Raw genomic sequence first — 21421 nt, 5'->3', positions numbered from 1 at the left:
CTTTCACAGGGGTCGCCTAAGACCATCGGAAAACACATATATAATTACATATTGTTTTTGTGATTAATCACTATGCTTTAATTATGTTCAATTTGTAACAATGAAAATACATCCTGCATATCAGATATTTACATTACGATTCATAACAGTAGCAAAATTACAGTTATGAAGTAGCAACGAAAATAATTTTATGGTTGGGGGTCACCACAACATGAGGAACTGTATTAAAGGGTCGCGGCATTAGGAAGGTTGAGAACCACTGACCTAGACACTCCTAGACCACCGAGGGCACTTACCGGGACCCAGCCTTCTGCTGCCATCGGGCCTCAGTCCCTCAGATCTCCACAGTGAAAATTCCCATGTTGCCTTCATGGGTGAGAACTGAACCAGAGGGTTAAAGATCTATGTGCCAATCCTGGTTCTTACTCTGTGGACCTCAGTTTTCTCATCTGTGAAATGGAAGGATGGAAGATGCCCTCCCATGCATTTGTGCTCAAGTCTGGAGCACTTGAGACTTCTGGTACCCCATCGCCCCAGGACTTTTCTATGGGTTCTTTTAGTTCTCAGTGTTGGGGGAGGAGGATGCTGCACCCTCAGAGTTTCATTGACCCTTTCACCCTTGTACTTCTGGGCCTCCACTCCAGAGAGGCACAAAGAATTAGGCCTTTGTGTGCAACAACAAAGCTGTTTGGTTCTATTTCAGATAGAACCATTTTATTATATCCCATCCAAAGAGTACTTGAGTTGTGTTTTGTTTTGTTTTGAAAGCTTGTTAGCATTCTGGTTTTAAATAACTGGCAGAAACAAAGCTGCCCCACTTCTGCCACCCCCGGTCCGTACCCACTCCATCCACGGCTCCAGTTGCCAGCCAGCAGCCTCAAAGCCCCTACCCATGTGGGGACAGGGATCCATTGTCCCCCTGCAGGGCCCACCTGGCAGATGAAAGGGAAGTCCTTACTGCTGCCTCTGCCTCATCTCTCTTTTTCCTTCCTCTCTTTCCCCCTCCTTTCTCAATGATTGAGCTTTCACGTGGGCCAGGCACCAGGTTAAGCTCTTTGCAGGTTTTACTTTATGGTATCCTCAGAATCCAAGGGGCAAATTGTATATCTATTGTCCGGAGCAGCGGTCACCAACTGGTGGTCCGCAGAGAGATTACGTCACTTACCCAAGGTCACATAGTAAATGGCAAAGGCAGGCCTCAAACCTACATCTGTGTGACTCCAAAGCTTTCACTATGAGCCACTAGCAAAAGTTACCTCCCTGCCCTGGCCAGTGACTCAGCTGGTTGGAGCGTTGTCCCAAATCCCAATCCCAAAAGGTTACAGGTTTGATTCCAGGTCAGGGCATGTACTGGAAGCAACTGATCGATGTTTCTCTCTCACATTGATATCTCTCCTCCTCCTCCTCCTTCTCCTCCTCTTTCTCTCTCTAAAAAAATCAGTAAACATATCCTAGGGTGAGGATTAAACAAACAAAAAAATCTGCCCAGCTGGTGTGTCTCAGTGATTGAGCATTAACCCATGAACCGGGAGGTCACAGTTCAATTCAAGGTCAGGGCACATTCCTGGGTTGTGGACTCAATCCCCAGTAGGGGGTGTCCAGGAGGCAGTGATCAATGATTCTCTCTCATCATTGATGTTTCTATCTCTCCCTCTCCATCTCACGAAAATCAATAAAAATATATTTTAAAAGTAAATAAATAAAATAAAAATCTACCTCCCTAGAAGCAAAGCTAGAGTATGTGTGGGGACAGGAAGAGCTGCAATACAGCCTGGAGGCTCAGGTACTAGAGATATTTCCTATGACTTGGAAGTCTACCTACCGAGAGCATCCACACACAAGGCCCATTCTTGCCTCTTGACCTGCCCTGTCCCTATTACAGCCTCTCATGTATCTGCAAAGAGCGTTCAACCCTCCTGACCTTCCAGACTAAGCATCCAACACACTTGGTTCCCAGGCCTCCCCATCATCTTGGTCCCAATCTAGCTGTTCTCTGCCCCCGCCTGTCGGTGTGATAGATAGACTGTCCCCTCTGTCCTGGAATGGGCTGGAGCTCCTTCTCAGGCTGACTTCCCCCAACAAGGAGGAGGAAGAAGCAGCGGAGGCCCAGCCTGGGGCAGACAGCATGGAGTCTGATTAAGAGGACAGATCCTAGCCCTGGCCCAGTAGCTCAGTTGGTTAGAGCCTCAGCCCACTTACACCAAGGTTTCGGGTTCAATACCCAGTCAGGGCACATACAAGAATCAACCAATGAATGCATAAATAAGTGGAACAAGAAATAGAGGTTTCTCTCTCTCCCTCCCTCCCTCCCTCCCTCTCCCCCTCTCCCTCCTTCCCCATCATCCTCTCCTTCCCTCCCTCTTTCCCTCCCTCCATTACTCCCTCCACTACTAATCAATCAATAAAAAATTCCATTTGTAAAAAAAATAAAAATAAAAAAGCCAAACTCATAGAAACAGAGTTCTACCCTAAACTGCTGAAGAAATGTCTACCAGTTTGTCACTTTGTTCTTCAGTTGTCTAATCTGTACACTGAGGTTTCATTTTGGGATTTTGGTGATTTTTCATATTATTTTTTCACAGCCTTCTGGCTTTACCCCCGAATAATACCCTGTTCTGGAATATCCTTGCTTTAAAGGACCTTTCTGTCATCTCTGCCTCTTGAACTGCAGGCCCCGCGGTTGGTTGGGTTTGCTGGCCTCCCTCATGGTGGTTTGTTTCTCACGGGTCTGCACCTGTGCGTTAGCTCCTCCTCACCAGAGGACCACATGCTCCAGGGGCGCTGGCCGCCCTGCAGGGCGGCTTTATGTTTGCTGCTGCCAGGACCCTCCAGCTGTCCCTGGACTAGTCTTCCCATTCATTTCTTGGCTGGGGACTTCTTTCACCATAAAAGAAGTGGATTCTGACTTGCTTGGGCCCGGAGTTGCAATTTTTACGGGTGATTCATCTCACTCTTGGCCCAGAGTGGATGTTCCCTCTTTCCCAGGCCAGTGGCTGGAATTTTTCTGTTTTTGATTTTAGTGACAGGTCGGACACTTAGCATGTTAGCCTTGTGTATATAGAGATGCTCTCCAGGCTCTTTAAGCATATGTATTTTATTGGTCTCCTGGTTCATAACCCTTAATTTAGTAACTCCCCCCCTGCACGGCCCTAACCTGGGGTCCGATGGCGCAGACACAGGGCCGAGGTGGAAGGATTTCCTGGCACGAGACCCCCAAGCACTAGATCTAAAGGTCACTCAGCTCTTCCAGGGGTTAGATTAGTCACAGGTGACATTGGATTCCAGTGATTAGGGAGATGTTCAACAGGGTCTGTCTTTCTCCAACTAAGCTGCTTTTCAGAGGTGACTAATCTGGTTAAAGTCAGTTCTCTGTAAAGAAGGCTTCTCACTGGCCAGCACATTTTCCAGTTACTAATTACTTACTAGTAATTCTCCACAGTAAAAATTTATCTACGGTGGCCCCTGAACAGCACAGGTTTGAACTGCATGTGCAAGTCTACTTACAGGCAGACTTTTTTCAATAAATATGTGCAATACTGTAAATATTTTCTCTCCTTCAGGATTTTCTTAATAACGTTTTCTTTTCTCTAGCTTTCTTTTTTGTAAGAATACAGTATGTCATACATAACACAAAATAAGAGTTAATCGACGTTTATGTTAATTTCAAAGCTTCTGGTCAACCATAGACGATTAGTAGTTACGTTTTGGGGGAGTCAAAAGTTATATGTGGGTTTTCACCTGCATGGGGTGTCAGTGCCCCTAACCCCCTGCTGTTCAAGGGCCAACTGTACTTACTGCTGTTTTCAGGGATGAAAGAGAAAAGGTAAAAAATGCTGAGCCAATTTAGCTGAGCTTGTCACAGCGCTTCTGGTTTTCTCATTGAACGGCTGTTATTATTCTGCGCCTCTCCTCCCTTTCCTTAGCTAACCTGATTAACTGCGACAGTCAGCACATACCTGACGGCCTAAATCATGGACCAGAACGACACAGGAGGGAGTAGCTGCTTAGAGGAAGAGAGAGAGGGAAGTGAGAGTTTGTATGTACTTCCTCCTAGGCCTGTCCATGTGTCAGATGACCCCAGAGGAGACCTCAGCTCATTCCTTTTTCCAGATGGCAATGCAATTTCTACGACCCTTTTCTTTCTGGCAAAATGAGACAGGGATGAAAAGTTTGGGTGGCCCCAGGCTCGGGTGAGAGGAATCTGACCTGTCCAAGCACAAGGTGCAGGTGAAGATTGGGGGTAGGAGGAGGGAGTGAACAAACAGGACAGCAGGTGGGGAAACCTCTGGCATCCGGAGAGAACCGTGGCCACTGTGCCGGTGGGGGTGACCGTCCAGAGCCAGCGAGTTGCTAGTGCGTGGTGGATGGAGCAGGCACTGTCGGTCCCAGAAGAATGCAGCAGCCTCTCAGAGAGCCAAAGATCACCTCTGCGGGAGGAGGGGAGCCTGCCCAGACCTGCCCTGGCAGCCGCCTCTTGGCCGCAGGGAGGCACGATCTCTAGCAATTGCTAAGCCTGTTTCCCTTCCCATGCACAGGGCTTGCATTGGAGCACAGGGCTTTCCCAGAGGCCTCTGTTAGTGTTTATTTTTCATCTTTTGTTCTGAAATAAAAGCTTCCTTAACATGTCCACAGATCTGCAGTCTGGTCCAGCCTGCCTTCCCAGCCTCCTCTTAGCCCATCCTTGCCCTCACTCCCTGCACTGCAGCCCTGCTGGCCTCCCGCTCGACTTGGGCTCACGGGGCTCCCTCCTACCCCAGGGCTCTTGCAAGTGCTCTTCTCTCTGGCCAGGATGCTCTTCCCTGTCAGGAACCCATAGCTGAAACAATGTGAGGCCTCTCTTCCTATTTCATTGGCTGAAACTACAACTGGGATCAAACTTTCTCCTGGGGAACGGGCCGCTGGGGATCCCTACTGCACACTCAAGATGAGATTGCCCAGTGTTTCATTAAGATTGTGCATTAGCCTGTTATTGAGATGCGGCACTTCCCTCTTTCCCAACTCCTAGATATAATTTTCCATTGGGAGATGCTTGGTTTCTAAATGATATTGATTGCATCTAGGAGAGCTGACAGTTTAGCGCGGCAATATTTATGAATGAATGAAGAAGCAGAAAGAACGTCCCCGTTCCTGTTGCATTTAGCACTGGCTCACGTGCCAGCATGTCCTCTGGTCTCTGAGCGGGTTGACCTGAAGGGGTTATGTGATCCTTTGTCACATGACAGCGGCCGAATTGGAAAGCTGGTTTCATAGAGTAACTGCCCACGTTGCCTTCACTCGACATGACCCACCGTCCTGAGCCTCCCCATGTGCTGCTTGGGCCACAGCGCCCAAACCACTGGCCCCGCTCCCTGAGGTCTTCCTCTGAGCCCAGCAGCCTGTTACCACCTCTGCTTCCTCTCACTCACAACCTGGTATCTGCTGTCTTGCCTGCAGTTTATAGCTTGATGTTTGGAGAGTTGAAACTATGTTATTTCTTTTTCTTCTCCCCACTGTGCCAGTCCCTGGAGCGCACAGTAGGTGCTGGTAAATATTCAAGAGTAGTGGGTTGTGTAAGATCTAGGGACAGAGATGGAAAAGTGACTCTTGTCTTCTTTCTCTCTAGTTACAAGCTGTTCCCAAACTGCGTCCCTTCCTTTGGGTTCCGCCACCTGCTGCCTCTCACAGACAGAGTGGACAGCTTCAACGAGGAAGTTCGGAAACAGAGGGTGTCCCGGAACCGCGATGCCCCCGAGGGCGGCTTCGATGCCGTGCTCCAGGCGGCTGTCTGCAAGGTAACTTTCCTCTCCGGTCCTGTCCCTGCGTGGGAGGTCCAGGAAGAGAGCGTCAGGGTGGGCGTGGACACTGCCTGCAGGAGATGGCAGACTTCGAGCCGCCCCAGCATGTGGCTTCCATGTCAGAGGATGAGCTCCGTGGACCCTGGGAAATGTACAGCCGTCCGGGCGGCAGGAGCTCAGGGATGGATCCGGCTGGCGTGTATCTCTCTCTCTGTCAGGGTGTGGCTGTAGCAATGGGATGCTGTCTGTGCCAGGAGACAGCTGTTCTGTGTTTATACATTTGGCTTTTAGCATCTCTTCAGGGGAAAAAAAAAATAATAAAGGTCCTGCCAAATGCATGGAAGCTTATCGAGCTTTCTGGCCCGATTTTGGTAAAGCTTACATATGGCTCTGTGGGGGGATCCAGCTGGAGGGGAGAACTGCATGTCATCGCTGGTTGCATTTCTGCTTGTTTGTTTTCCTCCTGCTTCTCTGTGAGCTATGAATCCGGAGGGAGGCATAGACTTAGGTCAGAAATGAACTCACGCTCTGAGAGGCTCCAGTCTCAGCAGAATATATCATTGGAATGTTGGTAATGACTTCTTCCTAAAATAATGGTCTGCTGTCAAAACAACCCAGTAACAACAACAAAGCATAAAAGTCACTCTTGAATTTGCTAACCCAATGCATACTTTTGAAATTTTTCCATGGTGGTCATCACAAAGCACATGGAATTGGCAAAGCTCTCTTGAAACGTTAGGCGGGCTCGGCAGTGGGGCGGGGGTCGGGGGTCGGGACTGCGGTTGGGTTGGGGGAGGGCCGGGGAAGGAGTCTGGGACTCAGTCTGGAGAAGCTGTATCAGCAGCTGCTGGTCCTTCACTAGGCGATAAGCACTTAATTGGCCACTTACATGCTCTGATGCTAGAGGGCCTGTGCTCAGTGTGGCTCGCTCTCTTTTCCTCCACTCACTCCGTCAGGGTGACAAGAGAGCCAGTTTCCTTTCTGAAATAAAAAACCGAAACAGTGGACCGAGAGGGCTAAGGGGAAGGAAAAAAGTGAAGAAGGTCCTCTTCTTGATCCCACAGCTGGTCACGTGCCGCGTCCTCGGCCGCCCTGGAGAGAAGGGTTCCCAGAGGCCCCGGCCAGGGTGGCTGCAAGCGGCCACTTCCCAGCTGCTGGCAGAGCCAGAGGGTTTGTCTCAGAGGTCCCCGATGCTTTGTAGCCGTCCAAGAAAGTGAGATGGAACGCAGCTAGAGTGTGTTCAGCTCTTAATCTCTCAAATGCATCACAAAATAGACAGTGTCTAAATTTGCTTCAGAAAGAAAAATGGTATTTTGACTGGCATACATCGATTGTATGAGGTGTTGTCTTCAGAAATATGCTGCCAAATCCCCTTCTGGCAGGGATGAACAGTGCAGGGAAAACATAGGATGCCTCTGTCTTCCCGTCTTGAGAATTTTGTGCATTTGGGGTAGGGGGGGCGTTGGGGGAGGGTAAGAAATCACCATTAAGGCTCTGGGGAAAGAACCCAGCGACAGGCCTAAGCAATGCCCAGTGATATGAACTCTGTTTAATTTCCGTCATGGGAAGGGCATGACTGGACGCTTAAAGCACAGGCGTGCAGCTCCATGCCCATGCCGCTTTTGCATCGGAGGAGGCGAAGGCCCACGCTGGCTTCCTATGGGGCAGGGAGCTGTGGTTTAATGTGCACTTTTGAATCACTTGACTGTCTTAGTCGAGGAGGCGATGTTTCCTTGTTTTGCCTCCTGCCCGTGAGCTGTGCTGTGGGCTTCCCTGCCCTGCCCACAGCTGCTCGTTCTGACAGGCGGGGTGAGAACTGACTGAATTACAGCTCAGAATTACAAGAGGGTGTGCGTGAGAGCTCGCATCTCCTTTTACCTCCCAGCGTACAGCTCTGCTTCCTGCATAGAAAGTGTCTGCACCCCTTGGCTCCCTGGCTGACGATGGCAGGAAGACTCATCCTGGGGAAGGTCAGGAGGCCCTTCGACGGCTGAGGCTGTATTCCTGTACCTGGCGAGAACGCCAGTTTTTCCTTTCAATGACGGCTCCTTTCTGCTTTGAATGTCCGTTTGGCAAAGAGGAAAAGAGACCAGGGTTTATCCCCGGCCTCTGGCACTGCTCTCCCAGCCTCCACCCCTGCCTCTGCGTCCAGCCAGTGACCTTGAGTCGGTTACTCTGACTCATGTGAGGCCCTTTGCACAGGCTGTTTCCTCTGCCTGGACTATCCCTCCTCTGTTCTCCGGCTCTTCTTTCCCTTTTCATTGACAGTATTTTGTAAGAGCAGCTTTAGGTTCACAGAATGGAACAGAGAGTACCCAGAGTTCCCATATACCTCCCCCACCCCCCACACAGAGCCTCCCCCATTGTCAGTATCCCCCACTGGAGTGGTGTATTTGTCACAACTGATGAACCTACAGTTGACACATCATTGTCACCCAAAGTCCGTAGTTCACACTGGGTTCACTGAATCTTGGTGTACATCCTGTGGGTTTGGACAAAGTGTAATGACATGTATCACCTATTACAGAATCATTCAGACTAGCTCCACTGCCCTGGACACCCTCCGTGCTCTGCCTGTGCACCCCTCCCTTCTTCCCCGAACCCTCTTTTCTTTTCATGTCTAATCCATGGTTACCTCTGGTTGAGATCTCCGCTTCCTGGTCTGTGCGGAGGCAGCCCTGCCCGATGGGTCCTCCTGGCTAGGTCAGGGTCCCCAGCACCAGACCTCGGCCACATGCACCCAGCTCCCATAAAACAGTGGTTTTATTTGAGCCACTCCTCGTGTGACATCTGTTTCCCCTTTGAGACAGTAAGCTCTCTGACGACAGGGACCTGTCTCTTTCTCTCCAGACGTCAGGTGCTGCTGTTTCCTCAGCGTCTGTTTTTTCACCAGGAACCACTGCTGTTTTTGGTCTGTAGTAGCCCCGTCCAGCCTGTGTTCTGTGTTCTGAACCGTGCACCCTCCATCCCCAGCACCGACGGCTCACTGCCTGGCACATCACAGGTTCACGGTACACATTTGGTGTAGAAACAGATGCTCTGTTCTTGCAGATTCCATTAAGCTCCCGAAGTCCAGGAGCCCCCAGGCCCACCCTCTCATCACACCAGGCGGCTCCCATGTCACCGTGCTTCCCACACGTCCACTAAAGCAGATGGGAATTACTGTTACTCGGCAGTACTTGCCCACTCAGAGCGTATCTATCGAGCCCCCAGTAAGTGTGCAGTGGCAGGTAGGGTGACGAAAATTAAAGGACGATGAGAACAAGTCCCTGTCCTCGGGGACTTGATTTGAGCTGGCAGATCCACCAGAAAGCCAATAAAAGATCCTGTTTGTAAACATTAGATGGGACCATATGAAGTTATTGTCATTGGCGGTGCACCTCTAAGCTGCATTATAATGGGCCACCATGACCATGAACTCTATCATGGGTGCTCGTCTGTATGCCAGATATCATTTGTATGATAATTGATATTTGACTATTGATAATTTCCTCTACAGAAACAGAGAACGCCTGTGGTTCAGCCTTACACATCCCAGTGTTTCTCTTCAGTTTAGGTTGGACTGTCCATGGAGTCCGCATCCGGCATGTGCTGCTCACCCTGCTGGGGCTGGGGCTCGAGGCGAATGTCTAAATCCTGAGTCACAGGCTGAGATTTCTTTTCCCCACGGAAAGAAATATTACACTTTTGCCCTCAAGTTCAACCACAGAACAGATTTTTTAAAAAGATTTTTTTTTTAATTGCAAAATATGGATGGAAGCAGGAAAAAACACAAGCTACTCTGGAGAACATGTTTATTGTTATAAAGTGACAAAAATAGGCTTGAATGTCAGTAAGATTGGGGGATCACAGAGGAATCTAACCTTGTGTTTTCATTATGTGTTGGCTGGATTTCAGACCCCTCAGCACCCAAGCTCAGACCCCTGGCTGGTCATATCAGCTCCCTTTCCTTCCTCATCTCCTCTCCCAAACCTGTTCTGTCTCCCTCAGTGGGTGCCTGGAAGGTTAATGTCCAGTGTTCACAACTTACTGAGTTCTCACTGTGTGCAAGCTGCCACATTAGGTGCTGTGAGGGATGCAGAGATGAATGGGCCCCAGCGCCTGTCCCCCTGAGCATCATTTCAGTTGGATGATGGATGTCCATACAGCATCTCAGGTACCAGCCGAGTGCACGGACTCTGTGGAAGGCCTAGTCCCTTAGGACCCAGCGGTGGAATCACAACGCTCTTGACCTTCAGGGTCGCCTTGGTCTCTTTGCTTCCCCATGTTTGCCCTGAGGCCCTGATGCTGAGGATGCTATTGATAACCATTGGCCAAATGCTTTGCGAGAGCAGGTTCCACACCAAGCATTCCACAGAAGTTATTTTAGTTAATCCTCTTAAAGTGGTTTTACTCTCCCCTCCTGACGAGGAAACTAGCCTAGAAAGGTTGCGCAACTTCTCAAAGGTCTTACAGCTGGAAACGACCGAGCCAGAGATGGGACTGGACCCACCAAAGCCAGTGCTCTTAATCCTGACATTGGAGTGGCCATTGCAGGAAGGGAGAGGGGGAAGGCGTGTGCTTCCAGAGGGAGCAAAGTCCTCATCGAAGGAGCCATTTCCATTTCCCACGTGACCCAGTTTGCAGGACTGAATCAGTCCCGGGGGAAGACAGTTGCACATGCTACTGTGCTCCGGAGCTAAGAGCTTCCTGTTTATCAGGACGCTAAACAGTTCTGGCAGCCTCGGGTCCCGTCTGGGGTCAGCCTGCCGATGGAGCCCAGCCCTGTGAATAAGCAAGCTTATCTTTGCCCTTAGCTCCCCTGTCTGTGAATGGGAACTCCGATGTCTGCCTGCTCATTCATAATTCAGAGGGCCTCTCAGAACCGTGGTTCTGCTCTCTGTCTCGCACACACAGTGCAGTGGAGACACTTTTTCAGATGGAGGGTCCTTTCCAGCAGTGAGGGAGCATGTGGCCGGTGACCCTTCAGTGACAGCTGGGGCCCACAGGCCGTGTCAGCAGTATCCGGCTAGAGGATCCGTTCATTTGGGTGACGATTAATTTTAATTAGACGGGTTGACCTTGAGATCAGAAAACCCGGTCATTTAAAGGTAGTGTTTCTGTCATCACTGAAACTGCTCCCTGGATGAGCACTGTTTACCAGGGAGTATCTATCGCGAGCGTTGTCTCCCAACCAGCCAGCCACGGCGAGCCAGCCAGCCTATGTTCAGGCACGTGCTCACCTGTTTTCTAAGACACTGAGTGGCTCAGATTTTCCCAGCTTCCCAGGAATTGGTGTTCTAGGCTCTCCTGCACTCTCCCTGCCTCTCTCACTTGTGGGCTGTCATGGTCCCTGTGTGAGTCACTGTGAAATGCCTCAGGGGACCCACAGGCTTCCTGGGAGCCCCTCGGAAGATTCAGCTGCCAAACACAGGACATGCACTCTAGGGCCCGCCGGCCGCAGTCCCACCCCTGCTTCCTGGCACCTCAGACCCCACCGAGGGGGCTGCGTCCGCCTCTGGGGACTGTGTTTAAGACAGACACTGACGGCGAGAGCGAGCGGAGGGGCTGAGCGGATGGTGCTGGGCCTGGCACTGCGTCCTTGGGGTGGGGTTAAAGGTTAACCAGGAGGAGGGACACCTCAGGAAGCAGCATGTGACCTGACCTCAGGTAGCTTTGGATAAGAGTGGTAGACTCCATGTGCTAGGGCAGCCACAGGGAAGCAGGTTGAATCAACATAAAGAAGAATTTTCTAGGCATCACTGCTCAGTAGTAGAATAAGCTGCCAGACATGGCAGTGAGTGTGTGGGGGGACCCCTACCCTTGGGGTGGGGGTGCCACACGAAAGATTTCTGCATTGGCTGGAGCTTGGACAAGCCAACCTCTGGGGTTCCTCCCGAACGTTAGGTGCCACTGTTTCCTCTGCGCCAGTTTTTCTCTCCAGTAGCCGCTGGTGCTTTGGTTCTGTAGGAGCCCCTTCTAGCCTGTCTTCTGTGGTTCTTGGCGGTGCACCTCTAAGCTGCATTATAATGGGCCACCATGACCATGAACTCTATCATGGGTGCTCATTTGCATGCCAAGCTCAGCTTGCTTTGAGCTGATGCCGAGCAAAGCTCTCCCTGCTCCCGATGGCTTCCCCAGGGAGTCTCCTTAGCCTGTGGGTGAAAGTCCAGGTGGGGTGGGGCCGCTGTACAAGAGGCCCAGGGACAGACTGCAGGTAGGCGGGGAGGGCGGAGCCTGCTCTAGTCCCTTGAGTGACCTTCCTCCTTTCTCAGATCTTGCAGTCCCCGAATGACTCCTTCCAACCCTGGAAACCAAGTTGCCCACAGGCCAGAGGCTCATGTCCTCAAACAGAGAAACCACATCCTTACTCCCTGGTCCTGATTTCTCTCTCCTTTAGCCCCACACTCCAGGGCCAGATGTTGGAGATGAACAAGCCAGCAAGTCTGTCTTCACTCTCCTCAAAGGCTGGAAGGCTCAGTCTTCCCTCTCCACTCTTCATGGACCACTTCCTCTTCACCATTTCACAGAGCCCCACGTCACCCTGCCTGACTTCCAGGGCTGGCTGCCCACGTCCTCCAGTAACCATCCCACTGGCTACCTGGCCCCCTCCCCTCCCCCACCCTGCTGAGCTTCTTTCAGACAATCCCGTGGCCCTGTCGCCCTTTCTGCAATTGCCATTAGTTTTCTCATATCTTAGTTCATGGCAGGCGATTTGATTAAATGTTTTTACTTATGATAGCTTTTTAGTGCTTCTCGTGTTTATGTGTTTAAATGAAGATGTCTGTTAGAGCCCTGGCTGGTGTGGCTCAGTTGGTTGGAAGTCGTCCTGCACAGTGAAAAGTCTAAGGTTCGACTCTCGGTCAGGGCACAGGCCCAGCTGCAGGTTCGATCCCTGGTCAGGGCGTGTACAGGAGGCAGCCCGTTGATCTTTCACTCTCACATCGATGTTTCCTTTTCTCTCTCTCCCTCTCCCTTCTTCACTCTCTAAAATCAATAAAAGCATGTCCTCTGTGAGGATTTTAAAAAATGTTTAAAAAGATGTTTGTTAGATTCCAAAGCATATTAAATAGCTGGTGGAATCGTGAGTGAAGCGATTTAAGACGTGAAGACGTTGTGAGGGAGGTTACTCGGTACCCAGCCCCGCTTTTGTTTATGTGTTCATTCCCTCGCTCCTCTCTGAGTGCTGGGCATGTGCCAGGGCGGAGCTCTTGTTATTCTGGGACTGGGCCCTGCACCCCTTCTCTTCCCTCAGCTCCCCATCTCTGCTGCTTTCTGAGCTGATGCTGAGAAAAGCTTTCCTTGCTCCTGTTGGCTTCCCCACGGAGTCTCCTTAGCCTGTGGGTGAAAGTCCAGGTGGGGTGGGACCGCTGTACAGAGTTTATGCAGATTCTCTGCTGAGTTCTTACTCCGAGAAAGTCGTCTCCAGCCCCAGCCCTGGGCTGGTTGGTCCCCACAAAGCTAGAGGGTTTGCTTCTTGCAACCTGGATGGAATCAGAGATTTGGGGTGTGGTGATGGCTCCCCCAGCCACTGATTACTCCTGACACTTGTGTCCAGAGTCCATGGATGGCTGCTTTGCACATAGCATGGCCAGGCCACCTAACCATGTATCCGGCTCACCTGGACCAGCTGGAGTAAACGTGGGTCACAGAGCACCCAGGGGCGACAGAGTGCAGGCTGGTGGCCAGGCAGGAGGTGAGCCTCAGGCTTCGCCTGCTCACCAGGTGTGTTTAGGGAGGGCAGGGGAAGGTGCAGCACAACCCGGAGGCTCCAGCTCAACCCAGGTCACGGGAATGGACTATGAGAGAGAACTGACGGTTCGGGACTGGGTGCGTGCTGTTAGGAGGCCAGGGCATCGTGATGGAAAAGACAATCCCGAGGATTCTAGGACAGGCATTTGATGGGCTCATTGCGGAAGTGGGAGCCTGGAGGGCAGGTGATTTGGAGGGAAGTTGGTGCAGCGGCTTCCCGTGGGCTGAGCTCCGGGTGATGACGCAGATCTGGGAGTGAAACTCGGGAGGAAAATCAAGTGGTAGCGGATGTGATTGTGAGTCGTCCAGGCAGATGCACAAACTTGGATACATCTCTACGGGGACAGTGTTACCTTTGACTCCGTCTAAGTGATGGGAGAGGAGATGGAGCCAGCAAGCAGCCCTAGCGGCCTGGGGGAGGGGGACGGTGCCGGGTCCCAGAAGCCAAGGGCAGGAGGGCTCCACAGAGGCCCTGGTCAGCAACAGAGAGGCCACAGGAGCACGGCCTGAGGATGACTGTGGGCTGGTGACAACCTCGGGCCAGGTTCTCAGCCTTGACTTCAGGGCAGACTCACCCGGGGAGCTTTAGAAACCTAGGTGATATGGCTGCAGGTGAGCCCAGTTATAAGAGAACCTCTGGGCACCAGCATTGTGAAAGCTCCTACGGGAGCCTCCAGCGCTGCCAGGACAGAGCCACTGCGGTGTCGGCAGGGAGACGGGATGGAGAACCTCTGTCTGGGAGACGGAGACGGAGAGGAAAAGGTCATGGGGAGTGGTCAGATCATAAGGAATTGAAAAGAGGAAATAGAGGCAATAAGTCCATTAGGTTTGGGGAGGAAGGAGGGAGGGAGGGAAGGAAGGGAGGGAGGGGTAATGAGAGATTGGCAGAGTAGCTGAGTCAAAAGAAGGGTTACTAAAAGTGAGTTATGAGCAGATTTTTTTTTGTTTTTAGCAGATTTCTTTAAAAATTTTTTATTGATTGATTTTAGAGAGACGGGGGTGGGGGAGAAGGGGAGGAGAGAGACAGGTAGACATAAATTTGTTGTTCCACTTATTTATGCATCATTGGTTGATTCTTGTATGTGTCCTAACTGGGGAATGAACCCACAACCTGGCGTATCAGGACAATGCTCTGACCCACTGAGCTGCCTGGCCAGGGCCGGTTATGAGCAGATTTTTAGGCACAAGGAAAGGAAGCAGAGAGACTGACCATCGTACACATTCTCTAAAGAGGGTGGGATTCAGGGGCTGCGTTTCCTGGCGGAGGGAGGAGCCCTCCTTCAGTAAGATCGGAGGAGAGGCCAGGAGGCGGCCCCTTTATTTACGAGGCATCCAGGACTGTGGAGCCAGAATAGGCAAAAGGCAAGTGCTGCTACCTTCCTCTCTGTTGGTGACGGAAAAAGCGAAGTCACCTCCTGGAGCAAGTGTGGAAAGTGAGTGTTTGAAGGCTGACACAGACCTTGTGGTGAATTTGATGCAGATGTGACCAGTGAACAAAGAGAAATTGAGTGAATTGCAGCCTTGGCCAGACTTGAGTCCAGCGGCTTTCCATCCCGCCTACCCCTGACATTTTCATCTGAGGGCTGACCTCTATCACGTTGAATTTAATTGGCCTTTAAAATTTTTGTTTTTAATCAGAGGCATGGAGAAAAGTTTAGGTCTTTAAAATTTTTTTCTTAAAATTGTTTCTATAAAAAGAGAATATATTTAATCTAAAACTTGGAAAAGGCTGGTACGCAGAAAGGGCATAAACATCACCCATAACCCTGCAACCCAAAGATAAGATTTAAGATTGTGTGCTTCTGGACTGCAGTCTCAAGTCATAGATTTTCAACACCGAAGACAAAACCTGTCAATCTTGACTGTTCACTTAACATATACAGGTGCTGAGCTGGGTGCTCTTTTAAATCATTCTGTTTAACCCTCTGGACAGCCCTATTTTATGGGTACTCTTATCATCTCCTCCTTAGAGCCGAGAAGCTGGAGCTGGGAGAGATTAAGTAACTGGCCTAGGATCACTAAGATCATAAGGACAAGCCGAGGCAGATGTAGGCTGAACGGGGATTTGCCAGATGTCTGAGCCCAGGCCCCTGACTGCTGTGTGGATGCTGCCCCAGAACAAAGAACATGTATGAGTGGTTTTCCCAGCACATTACTAACGCTCAGTCTATTCATGTGATTTGTTGTATTTAAACAGCTCTCTGAGCAAACCAAGCCTTCTTAAACTCACACACACACACACACACACACACACCTTTATTGAGGTATAATGGATTTACAATATACTACCCATATTGAAAGTGTACAGTTTGGAAGTGTTGACATATATACACACCTGTGAGATATATATATATATATCTCACAGTCAAGACAATGAACATATCTCTGCCATTTCTCCCTCCTGCACCTCCTGTCCCCTTACCCTAGGCAGCTGCTAACCTGCTTTCTATCACTACACCGTAGTTTGCATTTGCTAAAATTTTCTAAATACAGTATAGACTCTTTCTTGGCCTGGCTTATTTCACTTAGCACAATTACTTTGAGATTACTCTGTGCTGTGGAGAGTCTCCATTCTTTCCCTCTGTTACTGAGAAGTATTACATTGTAGGAATGTCCCACAGTTTGTTTCTTTATCTGCCTGTTGATGGGCATTTGGTTTTTTTTGGATATTTATAGTTTTTGCTTATTACAAAGAGAGCCGCTATAAATGTGTGCATTCGAGTCTCTGGACATGTGCTTCCATTTCTCATAGGCCAGTTCTTAGGAGGGGGAAGGCTGGGTCAGTTGGTAGGTGTTTAACTTTTTAAGTAACTGCCAGTTTTCCAAGGCGACGAGTGCCATTTTACACCCCTCCTGGCAGTGTATGGTCATTTCATTTCCTCCACATCTCCATCAACATTTGGTGGGATTAGTTTTTTTTATTTTTTTAAATTGAGATATAATTGACATAACACTGTATTTGTTTCAGCGGTACAATGTAATGATTCGATATTTGTATATATTGCGAAATGGTCACCATAACAAATCCAGTCAACACTCATCACCACACAGTTACAATTTTTTTTTTTTTTTGGTGGTGAGAACTGTAAGAGCTACTCTCCTAGCGACTTTCAGTTATGCAACGCAATATTGTGAACTGTAGGTGCCATGCTGTACATTCAATCTCCGACTTATTTATTTTATAGCTGGGAGTTTGTACCTTCGGACCCTCCCTCTGCTTCACCCATTTCACCTTTTTGATGTTAGCCATTCTGTCAGGTGTGTGGTGGACTCTTGTGGTTTTAATGAACTCTTTGGTATGCAACACTTCCTAGTCCCTGTAACAATGGGAGCCTCACATATCAAGTAGTAAACCAAGAGAAGAAATGTGAGAATTATTACTAGCCTTAGAGTAATAATTATAGTTCTTTTTTAGTTCTTTTTATGTCCTAAGTGCTTTTAAATGCATTATGTCTAACTCTAGCATCAGCCCTGCAAAGTGGGATTGTCTCCATTTTATAGGTGACAGAACTAAAGGCTGAGAGAGGTGAGGAGGCTGAGTTGAGGCCTCGCAGTTAGAGCAGAACAAAGGTTGAACTCAGCCTCCTCCGTTCCAGAGCCCACATACTTTGGCCTCTATGCTACACTTCATTTTTAAATGTGTTTTCCTTTTTTTACAAAAATAAAAAGTGTATTTTTCCACTATTGCCCTCTGCCCCAAACACGGAATACAGAACTTTAAGACTTGAAAACAGACAGCTCTGCTGACCAGGCAGACGGGAGGAAAATTATTTTGAATGTAAATTCTTTGTGGAGTCACCACTTGTGAGAGCTCCAAGCCGCAAAGCCTGGCCGAATAAATAAGCCTGCCTTGACTCATTCTCTGCCGTCCAAGTCCGGGCCCAGTCTGTTCACATCACTTACATAACCAGGGCCACTTCGGAGAAAACAGGATTTATTATTGTTATGCTGGGCCACTCTTCATTTGTGGAGCTATTTCCATCTCAGATTCAACCTTTAAATCCAACAAGCATTGAACTTGGGTTCTGGCAGTCATTGGTTGAGAACCTACCATGTACTTCCATGAATTGTCACATTTATTACACACACACACACACACACACACACACACACCTCTTCTCTCCCTCTGTGACTGGGTAGTTCAGCTTTGTGGGTAAGAGATAAGCAGTTTGAATCTGCCTCTCGGCTCCTTGCCGGTTCAGTTACCTTGGGCTAGTTACTTAATGTCTCCGAACGCCAGTTTCCTCATCTACAAGATGACATTACGTATACTACCTACTTCATAAGGGTTGCAGTGAAGATTAATGGAATAATGGAGGTGATCAATAAATGTTAAGTATTATTATTCCCATTTTACTGATAAGCAAAACGCTTTTGAGGTGTTTAGTCATTTGGTCAAAGCTGCACAGGTAATTCAGGCTGCAGCAAAATTCAAATGCTCATCTTCAGCTTCCACACTGTTGTGTCCTCACCACCACCCTCTGTTAGGTCCCCACAGGTAGGATGTTAGTAATTATATGTTGGATGAATGTTGAAAGTCAAGGAAACTGATTCCCCAAAAGGTTAAGTTCTTTGTTCATAGTAGGCCCCTGGCTTTCTGTCCTCACTCACCTTTTTTTTTTCAAACCCCTTTTCTCCCTCATGTTACTCTGACTTTCCACGATTTAAAAAAAAAAAAAAAATTGTTTATTTCCATGCTGCTTTCGGAGCAAGTGAGAAAACACCACAGCTCTGGAAGGCTGTTTTATCCATCATTAAGGTGAAAAAACAGAGAGGAAGAAACCCTCAACCCCTCAGCGGCCGTAAGAGCAATAGCTTTTCATTGTCAAGTCCGTGAGTCCAGTCAGTCCTCATTTCGGTATCCAGTCTCAACAGTGTTTAAATCCTTCATACATCTGCCCTGCTACCAATGTATTTTGGGATGCCCTTTCATTTAGATAAGTAAGATTAGTAAGATGGCAACCATACCTCAGTTTTTATTTCTCTGTGCCAGTAGCTGCTCCCAATAATGAGTGGGAGTGTTTTTGTGTAGCGTTGGGGCTGCAAGTGGCTAAATAGGAGAAGCAGAGTCCTCCCATCGCAGTGCAGTCGGCATTGAGCTGTGCCTTCGGCGGAAGCGTGGGTGCGTTCCCTGTAGTGAAGCAGCGAAGGGGGAAAGAGCTTATCTGAGTGAACTAAACACCAGAGTGGGCCAGTTAGTGGTGGGAGTGGTTTACACCTGCCAGCATGGAGGGACGGCCCATTTTACCAAATCCGCTAAAGCAGTGGTTCTCAACCTTCCTAATGCCGCGACCCTTTAATACAGTTCCTCATGTGTGGTGACCCCCAATCATAAAATTATTTTCGTTGCTACTTCATAACTGTAATTTTGCTACTGCTATGAATCGTCATGTAAATATCTGATATGCAGGATGTATTTGCATTGTTACAAATTGAACATAATTAAAGCATAGTGATTAATCACAAAAACAATATGTAATTATATATGTGTTTTCCGATGGTCTTAGGTGACCCCTGTGAAAGGGTCGTTCAACCCCCAAAGGGGTCGCGACCCACAGGTTGAGAACCACTGCTCTAAAGGCAGATCTGTCGGTCATTTGAGCACTTCATTCTGAGCGATTCCGTCTAATCTGGGAACTGAGGTGTTACTTCCTTGTCATCTCAGACAAGCCAGCCAGCCCAAGTGTGTTGTGAGAGTTGGGAGGAAGGCTGTTCTGGGGAAGGCATAACAGGTGAGGCTAGAAGGGGAAGCAGCCCCGGGAGTAAACTGAAAGGGGCAGGGAGGAGTGTGATGGGCTGGAGGGAGGGTTCCAGGCACATGGGCCTATGTGAGCCATGCATTTAGGGTTCCCCAGTCCAGGCTGTGTCTCTTCTGAGCTCTGGGGGTTCCTCTCCAGTGTTTAACAGTGTCCCCAGTACACGGGGGAGTGCCTCTGACTTAGACCATATCCCCTGGAGACGGGCCAGTGCCTTGTCTGAAGCTCCGGGAAGGCGTTGGTAGTGCCCAGAAAGACTTTGCAGTCACCCACCCTCTGCTCCTCAGGAGAAGATCGGCTGGCGAAAGGACGCCTTGCACCTGCTGGTCTTCACAACGGACGATGTGCCCCACATCGCACTGGACGGAAAACTGGGGGGCCTGGTGCAGCCACACGATGGCCAGTGCCACCTGAACGAGGCCAACGAGTACACTGCATCCAACCAGATGGTGAGAGCTGGGTCCCAGTGCCGCCCGTGACCTTGCCCGGGGTCACCTGGCCAAGGGCTCACCTGGCAGTGACATCCTCGTCTGGCCCTCTGCTCACAGACATCCCATCCTTGATGGGGATTGGGTTTCATTAGTCCATCTTCCCCAGCGGGGCTTCCAGAACTCCTCTTTGACTGGGAGCACTTTCTGCCACTGGGTCATCTTTCTGCCATTGTGCACCCAAGTGGGAGTGTTTCCCTGAGGGAAGGGGTGATCTGGGGAGACGGGATAAAGCTCAGAGGGGAGAGGTGATCTTAGAGGAGGGCGGGACCTGTGCTCCTGCAGAGATAAAAGCTGGGATGGAAGTTACAGGACACACCAAGCCAAAGCTTCCTGACTCTAGGAGCGAGCTCTGAGCACTGGGCTCCATCAGTGTCAGGAGGGGGCAGGGGGCGTCCTGCGTGGAATGGGAGGCCCCAGGGACCTTCCCCTCCCAGTGACCTACGACCAGGACCCTGCAATTTAAAAGAATTTATGTAAAACTTCAAACATAGATAATGATCAATAGACCAGCAAAATGGATTCCCACATTCCCATCACCCAGACCAATAATTACCAAGACCCATTCAATTAAATTACTATTCAATTAAAAAAATAATCTATGCCTTCTTCCTTCCCGAATCCATTCTGGTATCTGGCTAGAAAGGAATTCTTTCTAATTTTCTTTGCTGGACAAGCCCATTTTCTCCAGTTTCAAGAGGTGGCCAGTGTCCAAGCCTTCATATTACCCACGAATAATGGGGTCTAGGAAAAGGACTTCTAGCTGTAGAACCTGGTAACTATAGAGCTGAAATGGGCCCCTGTGCCCGTCATTAGCCCTTAAAATCCTTCAGGACATTGTTAAAGTGCCTCTCAGCTTCCTCCCACCCTCCCAGCTTGTATCCCACCACCCGCCCCCCCACTGACCCCCACCATCGCCTAACTTTTGGTGCAGAGGTCAGCAGCCTCTCTGCCTTTCTGAGCCATGAGCAGGACTCAGCAGGACTCGGGGGGTCGGGGCACAGGCAGGCCCAAGCGTGAGGCCTACGTAAAGGAGAATGAGTGAGCCAGGGAAATCGAGAGGAAAGGTCTTAGGCACAGAGGAAAGGTGATAGGTGCTGATGGTAGATGGGAGGATGTGGTGGCTGTTCTTTGGGGGCCTCCCAACTCTGCCCCTTCCTTGCTGAAAGGATGGGAACACGGGCCAGGTATGGGAAACGGCCATTCATCACCTCCCCATTCTGGGTCGGGGGAGTGTGATCTAGTTTCCTGGAGGGTCTCCTCTGCACCTGTCCTTAGGGGAAGCCACCGCAGCCGCCAGAGCTGGGTGGTGGAGGGGCTGCCAGGGGAAGATGCTTTTCATGGCCGGCGGTGAGTGACTGAGTGCACATTGGAGCTGGCAGTGTCTCACCTGTTAGAAGTGTCACAACTTGACTTTTGTGTTGGACCTAGGACTACCCATCCCTCGCCTTGCTGGGAGAGAAGTTGGCGGAGAACAACATCAACCTCATCTTTGCGGTGACGAAAAACCATTATGGGCTCTACAAGGTACACCTGGAGGGAGGGAGGGAGGGAAACCCGTGTCCTAATCCTGGGGGCCATGCTGACCCTAAGGTGAATGGGAGGCTAGAATGTGGGGAGAGGCGCGTTAACAGCCCTACTCTGTGTGTGGGGAGGGCCACAGGAGGCGGGG

The 21421-nt window shown here is 49.8% G+C and overlaps 1 protein-coding gene across 1 annotated transcript in view; it reads left to right on the top strand.

Annotated features, from left to right (window-relative positions):
- Positions 1-21421, top strand: part of ITGB5 (integrin, beta 5) — a 122308-nt gene that overhangs the window by 42977 nt on the left and 57910 nt on the right. Inside the window, exons 5-7 of the mRNA XM_005873124.2 lie at positions 5603-5771; positions 19549-19710; positions 21181-21276. Of these exons, the coding sequence (XP_005873186.2) occupies positions 5603-5771; positions 19549-19710; positions 21181-21276 (427 nt within the window). The remainder of the gene's footprint in view (positions 1-5602; positions 5772-19548; positions 19711-21180; positions 21277-21421) is intronic.

The sequence above is a fragment of the Myotis brandtii genome, unplaced genomic scaffold (assembly GCF_000412655.1).
Source record: "Myotis brandtii unplaced genomic scaffold, ASM41265v1 scaffold4, whole genome shotgun sequence".
NCBI lineage: Eukaryota > Metazoa > Chordata > Mammalia > Chiroptera > Vespertilionidae > Myotis > Myotis brandtii.
The sequence above is the reverse complement of the archived record's forward strand: the minus strand, read 5'-3'. Positions and strand labels throughout refer to the sequence as shown.